Source organism: Rhinichthys klamathensis, unplaced genomic scaffold (assembly GCF_029890125.1).
Source record: "Rhinichthys klamathensis goyatoka isolate OS25496 unplaced genomic scaffold, OSU_Roscu_1.1 h1tg000391l_1, whole genome shotgun sequence".
NCBI lineage: Eukaryota > Metazoa > Chordata > Actinopteri > Cypriniformes > Leuciscidae > Rhinichthys > Rhinichthys klamathensis.
Window position 1 is genome coordinate 3,159,912 of NW_026606894.1, and position 12,442 is coordinate 3,172,353.

The 12,442-nt window shown below is 40.3% G+C and overlaps 1 protein-coding gene across 1 annotated transcript in view; it reads right to left on the minus strand.

Moving 5' to 3' along the window:
- Positions 1–263: 263 nt before the first annotated feature.
- Positions 264–12,442, minus strand: part of LOC130070024 (gastrula zinc finger protein XlCGF57.1-like) — a 44,063-nt gene continuing 31,884 nt past the window's right edge. The window contains exons 3-4 of the mRNA XM_056234270.1: positions 9,636–9,800; positions 264–505 (exon numbers count right to left, since the gene is read on the minus strand). Of these exons, the coding sequence (XP_056090245.1) occupies positions 264–505; positions 9,636–9,800 (407 nt within the window). The remainder of the gene's footprint in view (positions 506–9,635; positions 9,801–12,442) is intronic.

Here is a 12,442-nt window from a genome sequence, read left to right on the forward strand (position 1 = left end):
ATATTTCCCTCTGGGTGACAGACCTGACCAGCCAGAGAACATCCTGGATAGTACACCAACATTGCCGGAACCGGATCAGTGTTTGACCACAAAGTGGAAGTCTTAAAGAGTCAGGAACCATCTGGTGACTCTAGCATTGCTGTCCTTTGCCCTTGCCATCCACTGCAGAGGGGCATGGTCTGTCACCAGGGTGAAGGAACGACCTAGAAGATGCCTTAGCTCCTCGACAGCCCATTTTATGGCCAGGGCCTCTTTCTCGACAGCTACATATAGTGTTTCGGCAGGGGTAAGTTTTCGGCTGATGAACGTTCTTCTCCTTGGACCATTTGAGACAGTAAAGCTCCCAGGCCCGTGTCAGAGGCATCCATTTTGAGTATGAATGGCAGGGTGAAATCCGGGACATGTAGCACTGGCGCCGAGGTCAGCGCTGTCTCTAGTCTTCGGATGGCTCTCTCAGCTGCAGCATCCCACTGCACTTCATCTGGCTGGGCATTCTTGGTCAGGTCTGTAAGGGCAAGCCAGAGAAGAGAAACCCGGAATAATACATAGATAATATTCAGCCAAACCTAGGAAGGCACGTACCTGTTTCTCTGTATAGGGCCGGGGATACACCCTGATGACCTTTACTTTTTCCTCTTGCGGTTCAATCAGTCCCCTTTCAATGCGATAAGCCAGGTATCGTGGCTCTGAATGCCCCAGATTAGATTTTTGAGGGTTAGCCGTTGGTCCAGTCCGACGTAGCGTGGTCAGCAACTCTCTGAGCATAGGCCTGGTGTGGTCGGAGCACTCTGTCCATCAGCCTTTCAAAGGTTACTGGTGGCACAAGCAGGCCGAAAGATAAGACGCGGTAATGAAAGTGCCCTGAAGGAGCACTGAAAGCTGTCTTCTCTTTTGCCAAAGTGGAGAGGGGAACTTGCAAGTTCTTAAAGTTTTTGTTAAGTCCAGTGTGGAGATTTGCCAGGCCCTACCGAGACGTTCAGTGAGCTAATCGCAGGGTTGTCGTCCAAACAGCAATTTGAATGGGGTAAAGCCGGTGGAAGCTTGGGGCATTTCTCATATCCCAAAAAGCACATAGGGGATCATTCGGTCACCACCTGTTGGTGCAACATTTGCTTGAGGGTCTGATTAAAGCATCTGTCTGGGGGTGGTACACTGAGGTGCAGAGATGTTTCACTTGCAGCAACTTACACAGATCAGCCATGACCCAGGAAACAAAGGGGGTGCCCTGGTCCGTCAGATTTTCAGATATAATCCCCACCCAGCTGCAAAAGGCAAACAACTCCTGGGCGATAGCGGCGGCAGTGAAATGGCCTCAGGATAGCGGGTGGCATAATCCACCAGGACCAGAATGTATTCATGGCTCTTCTGCAATGGCCCCACGATGTCCATCCCAATGAGAACGGCACCTCTATTACTGATAGTAGAATCAGGGGGCGGGGGCAGGTCTCTGAGGAGCCGTTCGTTGGCATACTGTACAGGCCTGGCAGAACCGCCGCACTTCGGAATTCATCCTAGGCCAGTGGAAGTGATCTCTTATCCACTGCAGAATGTTCTCTGCTGCGAGGTGGCCGGAAAGTGGATGGGAGTGTGCCAGGTGGAGAATCATCTCTGTTTTGCTCCTTGGGAGTACGAGCAGTTCCTTTAGTTCCCCCCGCCTTTCCGCTACACAGTATAACAAGTCATTTTTTACAATGAAGTGTGAAGAGTTGTTGGCAGGTGTCCTGTGCCGTTGACCACCCTGACCTGTGCCCAGCAGTGTTTCAAGTGATCGTCCTCTGGTTGTTCTCTTCCGAGGGACCCGCTTCCTGCGATCTGCTGGAAAAGATCAGAGAAGACTTCAAGATTACTTTGAGAAGACTCACCCACTCTCTCATTCTCTGATGCAAGGTAAGCCTGGGGTTGTCGGGGCGTCGTAGAAGTTGCTCCAAACCTGGAAAATCTCACCCTTGCAGGTTCTTCAACCCCTCAACCTCAACCATCCAGGTTCCTGGGAAATCAGAAATTGAGACGGTTTGGGCCGGCATATACCTCATGTCATCATGAACGCAGGTGAATGGGAGGAGGGACTGGCCAGACTTTGTAGTTCGAAGAAGCTGGGGTGGATGAGACTGACATTGCTCCCCGTGTCCAGAATGGTAAGTGGGGAGCAGGCGATATCTCATCACAATATATATATATATTGAAAATAATGAAATTAATTTATATATTTTGACATGAAAAGGCCAGTATAAATATTCAAAATAGCAGGAGATACAGAGCAACGACCAAAGAGGCTATCTAAATTTTATGCATACTGCACAGGCCATCCTGGCTTTCGAAATAACTGAATCAAGGATGTGTCCCTTATCAGATTATGTATTGCGGAGAGAGAGAAAAAATGCAGAGAAAGGTTTCTGGATGCCATTGGCAGGTTAAACACAGACCTCATTAATTCTGTGACTCTTATCAGGAAGCGCCAAATACAGATAAAACAGCGGTTTACTTTAAACAGATTCACCTCAGACAGAAGATTGTTTAATTATAACCTCTTAATATTTATTTTCAATTACCAGATTCATTTTAATGAATAAATAATTATATCCAACACCTTTGAGCACAGTGTAAGCATACAAACAACCTGCACAAATCCAAGTTCACTTCATTTTTGGTGAACTAGCCTATTTGTTTAATATTTAGAAGTATTGCATGAAAAAAATCTGCCACTCAAAGCAGAATGAAGTGTGTTTTAGATATCTAGACCTAGAAAACAGATCAAAATGCTCTCTATGAACCAAAGTCACAACCATCTTTACATTTTTTCTCTGCTTTTTTTTGGACTTAATAAAGAAAGAAAAGAAAGGAACCCACCTGTTACACCTGCCAACAACTTTGCAAGCAGATTTTAAGCAGGATCTTTTAATTTCAGAGATGTCAAAAGTATCTGATATATTATGTTTGGATGGGGGGAAACAGTGTGGATTCAGGTTGCCTGAAGTTTGATAAGAAGTGCAAAATGCCAAAGAAGGAAGCTCACGCTAATTGAGACCAAGCTATCAGAGATAAGAGATACGGCCAGGTGTTCAGGAGCAAAGCAAAAGACAAATGTCACTGTGTCCAAATACTGATAAGAACAAGAGAAGCACCAACAATGACATTTATTAAGCTTCAGTAGATATTCATATTCACAGCAGAATAAAAGCGCGATCAACACACACACACACACACACACACATTCTCTTGTTAAAGGTCATGTTTTAAAGGTGTCTTGTTAAGTCTTTCAGGCAGCTCTTGGGTAGCTGTCAAATCTTTCATATGTCTTATAGAAAGTGAGTGGAGGTTAGTTGACTACAATGAGATTGTTAACCTGTATAACAAAGCGCTCATGTACAAGAACTTACATCATCTTGCTCATTTTTTATGCATAGCTCAGGGGGGCAGGGTGATTAATCAAGTAATTAATCAATTACTTGATTAATTACTCAAGTAATTATTTTCATTCATGGATAAGGCAAATATGGCAGGAGTTTATGAAAATTGCAATTCTTTCTTTGTTGTGTAACTAGATTTTCTTTACATTCACAGTTTGTTTACTGTATAGAAAAGCAAGCTTTTTTTTTTTATCTGACAAGCTGTAATCTGACTGGCCGACTACTGAATTACATTTGTGCCCTCGAACAAGGAATTTAAACCCAGGGTTGGTCTAACAACCTCTACATGTCTCAGCTATATTTTTCTATGTGACATACATTGCCTGCTATTTCTAAAGGACACATTTTCTTGAACCTACAGTGTTTCATTTTGAGGATGTCACTCTCTCTCACCAGACCGGGATTGATTGGTCTAGTCTATCTAATTGCTCAGATCCCATGGAGGAGCCATTGAAGCTGGATCCTGATTGGCTGCCCTGTCATCCATTAAACTTTCTATCCCTCAGAGTAGCCCAAACTAAACGATGAGCAATGATCACTACAGGATTCATTACAGAGCTCAAAAAGGTCCAGTGGTGTTCTTCACATTTACTAGAGGTGAGTACTTGATGTTATTTCATGTGGTTAACGTCTTTATTCTTTTCATATAAAAGGAGAGACACACAGTGGCATCTGTGTCACATTATTTATATCAATGGGGGATTTCAAACCATGCATTAGAGCATGTTTTTAAATACTTTTAAATACAAAATCATCCTTTGAGGTGTTAAATGAAGGCAAGATTTCAGGCTAATTTTCTTCTTTCACATTTCCTCTGCAAATTAGTATTATATAAAAAAAATTCACACTAGTATACTATGAATATGAATTAGCAGTATATGCTATAGATGTTTAATTTAAAAGTTTTTTTTAATGAAATCTTGATGAAATGAAATCCACTACATGCATGAACTAAATTTGCACACCAAAAAATCAATTACTCACCCTCATGCCATTCCAAAGCAGTATGCTCTTTTTTTTCTTTTTTGTCAAACAAAAAAGAGAAATGGCTAAAAATCTTTACCCAGCTCTTTGCACTTTATACAATAGATTGCTTTAAAGTAATCAACTTTACAGTATTAAACATTGAAACAATGTCAGAGTCTCTTTCACAAGAATTACAACTTCAATTTCTACTAAAGCAGCTCTTCAGTGTGTTCACGATTTTACTTGCATCTAACTTCGATGGACTAAACCATAGATATCCATAATAAAGGCTAGATGTCTCGTCCGCGCTGCTGGCCAATGGAGGTCGACGTCCGCACCTGGCGGCCATCTTGTCAGGCAGCTCGCTCACTCGTAACATTGTGTTTTAATGGTGCATGTACTTTTTTAAATAGCCATAACTTGCTCCATTTTCTACCGATTTTCAAACGGTTTGGTTTGTTATAAACGTCAGAGATGTAGGTTATGACACTGCATACTTATGAATAATAAGTGTATAAATAAATAATCATAGCCATGTTAACGTTTGTAAGAAACCAAACCGTTTGTAAATCCGTCAAGATTTCAACGAGATGAGAGTATTTGTGTTCGTGCTGATCACTCATCTTACATCAGGTACCACAGAGCCCGCCAGAAATCTTGCCTGTGACAAGATGGCCGCCGGTGATGACGATAGAGACTCCGCCGTAAGACATCTAGCCTTTATTATGGATATCTATGGACTAAACAGAAGAAATGAACCGGAGAAGATTACCTCATCTAAGAAGGCGGAGCCCCAGAGCCACACCTATTACGTAATCACCATGGGCCAATGGTAGTACAGAGATGTTTACCAGCTGGAATGAACTTTTCCAGAAAGTTCGCTTCGACAAGCTGTTTCAAACTCCAAACGAATTTAGTCATGAACAGATTATTACGAATATAGTGTAACAGATTACTCGAAACTGTAGGGTGGGATTTGGTTCTATGCATCAGTTCTTGATTGGATGTTGAGATGTGGGCGTGGCAATCAAAAGTAGAGGCGGATGAATGCAAGCTTGAAGGGGCGGGTTTAATCAGATTAAATAAAAGTCCTGGAGAAGTCCTGCGTCACTAGAAAGGAGATGATTAAACATTACACGGTCAAACTTTAAAATTAAACATATGCACAGATGAATTTTTCACAATAAGATCCATAACATGAATTCAGAAAATAGATAGGGTGGATTTTCCTTTCATGCTGACTGACTTTAAACTGCACGTATGAACTCAAATGAAAATTTCCCTGCAAAACGAATGCCTTTAACAGAGGATAAAAATGAATTGCTGGGTTTCAAGAGGTTAATGAAATATCAGTGAGCTGAAAGCCACTGCTTCAGACTATCACTTACCATTTTCTTAATGTTTTTTTCTCCTTACACTCATCTTTTCCTCTCAATACTCTGGTCTTTGATGTCCTCGTTTCCTTGCATCTCCTCCTCAATGTCAGGTATGCCCAGGACATGCTGATTGATGTCAGACAGTTATGAAGGGTGCCTGCATTCTAACCAGCACCTGTCAATCAATAAATCACCACAGATTCCCTGACACTAGTGAACATGAACCTGAGATGTTGAGGCTGTGGCGAGAGACGCAGAGTCGCACACATACAGCATTGAAGTTCTTGGATTTTTTAGAGCTGGACTTAAAGGTGGATTGTGTCATTTCTGCACCACTAGTCACCAAAAAAATGCAAAATAATAGCATATTAAAATAATATAATAGCATATTGAATGTTGTCAATCAACTTTTCAATGTACTCCCCATTTCATCTTTAAAATAAAAATAAAAAATGTTATCGTTTTTGCTTTCTTAATAAATGTCCCTATTGTGCTCCGTTCATATCCAACCCGATCACACTAAATGCGTCTCTATAGCACGCAGTGTGTTTATCGTGAAATTTATACGCGAAAATGAGTTTTTACGTGCATAGGATTCGCATGGGTTGGTTAGGGTAGGTTTAGTAGTGGTGTGGGGTGCGTGTGTATTATACATTTGGGTAGAATTAGTGGTGTGGGGTGCGTGTGTATTACACGCAAATGAACTGCGTATCAAATGCACGCGAAAACTGCGTATCATATGCACGTAAAAACTCATTTTCGCCTATAAATTGCACGATAATACACAATGCGTGCTATAAAGACGCATTTATGTGAGGACAGGCTGTCATATCACTGTTAAAGCTAACTCTGTATTAACAATTTAATTTAATTTTTTTGCAATTTAATTAGCTTCTTAGTCCAACATAAAAAGGAGAACCCAACTCATTTTCTTTTGTTTTAATACATTTTAATTGACAGTGTAACTTAATTTTTTCAATTAGGTGTGACGTTTATTTACTTATTTTTGTTAAGGCAATGAATTTTCTCGCTTTTTTTCAAGTAAAGTCAACTAATCATATTTCACAGTCAGTACATAAACCAAGGATGCCAGAGATTATAAGTTATAGAGATCTCACTTAGTGCGGAATGGTCCCTGAAAATCTTTTAGCATCAACATGATTGATTGAATATTTACAGATGTCCTTTTTAAGGTCAGTTGTCATTTGGAATAGTATGTACAGTGTTTTTGTAACCTGTTGCATCACACCCTAATTTACAGTATCAGTAGAGATTCAGGACTGTTAACCTTCAAGCAGTAAAAACACTTTATATTTAGAAAGATGGCAATTAAATCACCAAATTGTCTACATGAACTATCAGAGCTTGGACCCTGATAACTGGCGATTTATTATTTGCTGTTGTTAAGGATAAAGGATGTTGGGGCATCTGGAAAAATCCTGTAGATTTGCACTTAATAATTGCAGTTGGGATCCATGACCCTGTTGATATACTTGCATCATGTTTAACTGCACAGCTAATAAACAGGGACTGCCGTGAGATCAGTGTTAATCTCACACTGCACGTGGTGATATCAGCGTTTATCTGGGAATTATTCTTTATCTATACGACCCAGCCCTCATCAGAGTCGGCTTTTCTCTTGAGTGTGCAACTGTGCATTAACCAAGATAATTAAATTCAATTTAATTAGCAGAAGCTCAGTAATGAACCGCTGGACAGGAGACAGTGAGGTATTTCATTTTTGTAGTGTGTATGTACTTAACAGCTCATATATTGGATTTTTTTTATATGTTAAAGGTGCACTCAGTAATTTTCTATATAGTGCTGTAGGGGTGATGTATTTTTGTAGGCCAAAACCCAGAAATGAGCAAATCCAGTTTCATTGTCCCTGGTAAAAAATAAGGTCTGTAAAATAAGCTCTGTGGTTAACACAAGCTCAAGATTTTTATTTTATTCTACAACATAAAATACATCAGTAACACTCCACTTTTAAAAAAAAGCTTTTAGCCTACTTTAAAAGGCAGCTGCTAACAAGTGTCTAAATGAGACTACAGATGTTGTTGGGTACATTAAACGTCATCACGCCAAACAGGTAAACTCATCTAGTCTGCTTTTACAGCCTTGTTATGTTTATAATTGGCTCTTGCAAAGTATTCTAATTCAAACTTTCTGTGTTCATTTGTGAAGATTATTGTTATATGTTCCCATGTCTTATTTGGTCTTTTTTATGTTACTTCCTGTCTCGAGTGCAATGTTTGTAGTTCTTTGTAGTTTTCTCATTGATTTGTCTCATTGCTTTTCAGGTGTGTCTTGTTAGACTATTAGCTCCCTGTATATACACTCACCTAAAGGATTATTAGGAACACCATACTAATACTGTGTTTGACCCAGCTTTCACCTTCAGAACTGCCTTAATTCTACGTGGCATTGATTCAACAAGGTGCTGAAAGCATTCTTTAGAAATGTTGGCCCATATTGATAGGATAGCATCTTGCAGTTGATGGAGATTTGTGGGATGCACATCCAGGGCACGAAGCTCCCGTTCCACCACATCCCAAAGATGCTCTATTGGGTTGAGATCTGGTGACTGTGGGGGCCATTTTAGTACAGTGAACTCATTGTCATGTTCAAGAAACCAATTTGAAATGATTCGAGCTTTGTGACATGGTGCATTATCCTGCTGGAAGTAGCCATCAGAGGATGGGTATATGGTGGCCATAAAGAGATGGACATGATCAGAAACAATGCTCAGGTAGGCCGTGGCATTTAAACGATGCCCAATTGGTGCTAAGGGGCCTAAAATGTGCCAAGAAAACATCCCCCACACCATTACACCACCACCACCAGCCTGCACAGTGGTAACAAGGCATGATGGATCCATGTTCTCATTCTGTTTACGCCAAATTCTGACTCTACCATCTGAATGTCTCAACAGAAATCGAGACACATCAGACCAGGCAACATTTTTCCAGTCTTCAACTGTCCAATTTTGGTGAGCTCTTGCAAATTGTAGCCTCTTTTTCCTATTTGTAGTGGAGATGAGTGGTACCCGGTGGGGTCTTCTGCTGTTGTAGGCCATCCGCCTCAAGGCTGTGCGTGTTGTGGATTCACAAATGCTTTGCTGCATACCTCGGTTGTAACGAGTGGTTATTTCAGTCAAAGTTGCTCTTCTATCAGCTTGAATCAGTCGGCCCATTCTCCTCTGACCTCTAGCATCAACAAGGCATTTTCGCCCACAGGACTGCCACATACTGGATGTTTTTCCCTTTTCACACCATTCTTTGTAAACCCTAGAAATGGTTGTGCGTGAAAGTCCCAGTAACTGAGCAGATTGTGAAATACTCAGACCGGCCCGTCTGGCACCAACAACCATGCCACGCTCAAAATGGCTTAAATCACGTTTCTTTCCCATTCTGACATTCAGTTTGGAGTTCAGGAGATTGTCTTGACCAGGACCACACCCCTAAATGCATTGAAGCAACTGCCATGTGATTGGTTGATTAGATAATTGCATTAATGAGAAATTGAACAGGTGTTCCTAATAATCCTTTAGGTGAGTGTATATATAGCCCCTGTGTTTCCCTTGTTCTATTAGCTCCCTGTATGTATACAAGCTCCGTTTACACGAAGGCAAGACGCATATATTTCCCTGCGGTTTGGCCTCTCATAAGGGTGGATATTCGGAAATGCTACGGAAAGGGGATATTCGTTTCTCTAAACACCCGGCTATGTGTAAATGTAGCCTCAGTTAATGTTTGCTGTGGAAATCTGTAACACTAGGGAGCTGAAGAGGTGGCAGCAGAGAAGCAGGTGCAGGGGTTTAATTAGAACATAAAGCAAAACAACCAACTCAAGAACCGGGAACAAGGGGAGCAAAGACACGGACCATCTACACCAGGGGTCTCCAATCTTGCTCCTGGAGGGCCACGGTCCTGCTCCAAACCCAAATAAACACACTTAAACCAGCCAATCAAGGTCTTCCTACACAGTAGAAACTTCCAGGCAGGTGTGTGAGGGAAACTGGAGCTAAACTCTGCAGGACAGAGCTGATCTACAAAGAACAAGGGAAGCACAAGGGTTATATATACACAGGAAGCTAATTGGCTAACAAGACACACCTGGAAACAATGAGACTAATCAACGAGAAAACTACAAAGAACTACAAACATGGCATAAGACAGGAAGTAACATAAAAGTCCAATCAAGACATGGGGAACATTTAACAATTATCATGATGAACAAAATGTGTGAGAATAATAAACTTGTGTTAGTCACAGTGTTCATTTTCTGGCTGTTTTGTTGGATTCCTACTGACACTTAGTGATGTGGATGTATTTTCACGCATGCGTAATGCAACAGTCAGTCTAAAACATCAAACCATGGCATTACAATCTGATTCCATCGATGTAATACTGCCACAGACAGTGTGTGTCTGTAATGGGATATTTACACCGTGTCGCTGGATATATTGTAATTGGCCTCTGTTAGGAGACCCTCTCTGTGATTTATGGGCACCACAGAGCCGTCCTCCGGAGGGTGCCAGACACTCACTGTGTAATGGATGGCGATTGATGGAGTTCATTATCACCACAAGAGAGAGTCTAACCTGCCACCATAATGGCCAAATAACTGCTCTGCGTTCTCTCCTCAAGTCCACACTTGTTTGTCAGTAGTTTGGGAGCAATATTACGTATTGACTTTGTGTTATGGTGACGAGGGAGGCAGTGTTTCCTCAAATAGGCTTTGATTTGTTGTGCTCCTCGTTTTTATTTGCTAAATCTCCTGACGATTAGAGTTGATAGTGTTTAGCATCTGGAAGATTTGAGAGCCAGCAATAATACTCCGCCTCGCCTCCGTCTCTCCATATGGGCATGAGAAACACACACACACACACACACGCACTCTCACTTTCTGTCTTCCTCTGCATCTACATATTTATCCACCATCTCTCTGCAGGACTTTCTATCTTTCTTTAGCCTCAGGCTGTTCTAGCTCAAGGTTTCATGGTCATCCTGTTAGTCAGACCAGATCAACTCATTTTAAAGGATATTTTTAATATATATTACATAAATAAAGTTTTTAATGCCTTATGTCACTAAATTAGGCATTTGTAAATTGTTTCCTGGGATCAATACTTGTATTGATTCTGGAACAACGTGAGTTTGGGAAAGTATTCCAATGAAAAGGCATTGCAATAATCAATGCTTTAGAGTTCCAGCATCTCTATGGTTTAATGATATGGCAGACGTGAGCAGTGTTATGCCGATGGCTAATGTAGGGAATACGGAATGTCATGGAATTTGACGACTTTTGGAGGAATAAGAAGTGCTGTACACTTAATCAAGTCATGATATGGACTATGTCTGTGAATATAAAAGCGCAAAAATCTGAAGTCTGTTCTGGATGTCTGTGAATGTTTCAATGTCTGTGAATGAGCGTTGCAGTTTGGTTTACTAAACATGTTCGAGCTAGGGTGATGCTCGTGGCGTTTCAGCATCTGCCATCTCATATGAGGACATGAACACATGATCTTTATCTGTATCTGCTCTGACCAGCATTTCACCATTTCATTTGGTAAAAACTATCATAAGATAGGCCTACACACAGAAACTCAAAGGTCTTCATGACAACCCATCAAAATAAAGGTTTGGTTTAACTTGAAAAATGTATGCATTATATTACTATTGTACAGTAGAATGTACTTCTCTAAGTAATAATACAACTATTAAAACTTTAATATAAGGAATATCACACAACTGCTCTTCCCTGTTTTAATTTAAACAGTAAACTTGAAAGGTAGGAAACGAATTGTTACATTTTCTTTTTAATGCCTTTTAAAAGATTAATTTGATTACCATCATTTTTTTATAATAGATTTGGATTAAAACATGAATCCAGAAAAATGTAAACAAACAGAATTTCTGAAAATATAAAATATTTCATAGGGGCTTATTGTAATTTTTTGTTGAATTGTTACATTTGTATTACTTTATTTGAATAAAGATCTTTTTTTAAGAAAATGTAATTAAACCATTAAAACGGAAACATAAATAAATCGGAAAACACTCAATTTTGGAAAAAAGAAAACTGATTCATTGGGCCCTAAAAACATTTAAAATGTTCAATTAATTAGACACTGCTGATTACTCAAATTTAATCTAACCATTAAAACGCAATCCAGAACATTTTTTATGGGGGAAAAACAGGATCCAGACAAATTCAAACTGAATTTGAAACGCATTTCATATGGCCTTATTAAATTCAGTTCTGACAGTGGAGCTGACGGACTTCAAATGTGAAGGAAGGTTCAAATGTAACATCACGGTTATGCAGCCAATAACACATTTGATAAAACACCTGGGTTTGGTAACTTCAGTGAATAGTATCCCACACTCCCATTTTCCTGTAACTCCTCTTTCCTCGCTGTCATGCTGCTCTGATTAAACTGCTCTTCTCCAAACAGTCGAGTCTCCCATAAAGCTCCTCTCACACCGCCATTGTTATTTCTTTAAACACACGTAGTCCCTGAAACAGACAGGTGAAGCGCTAATTGAAACAGCAGAGATGGACAGAATGAGGAGAGAGAAAGAGAGCGAGAGAAATCAAAGAGAATTAGTGAGTCATTCATCAATGATAGTGTGATCGATGAGACCCTTTAATCTGATCTTTCTGTAGCTCTGGATGCTCAATTAT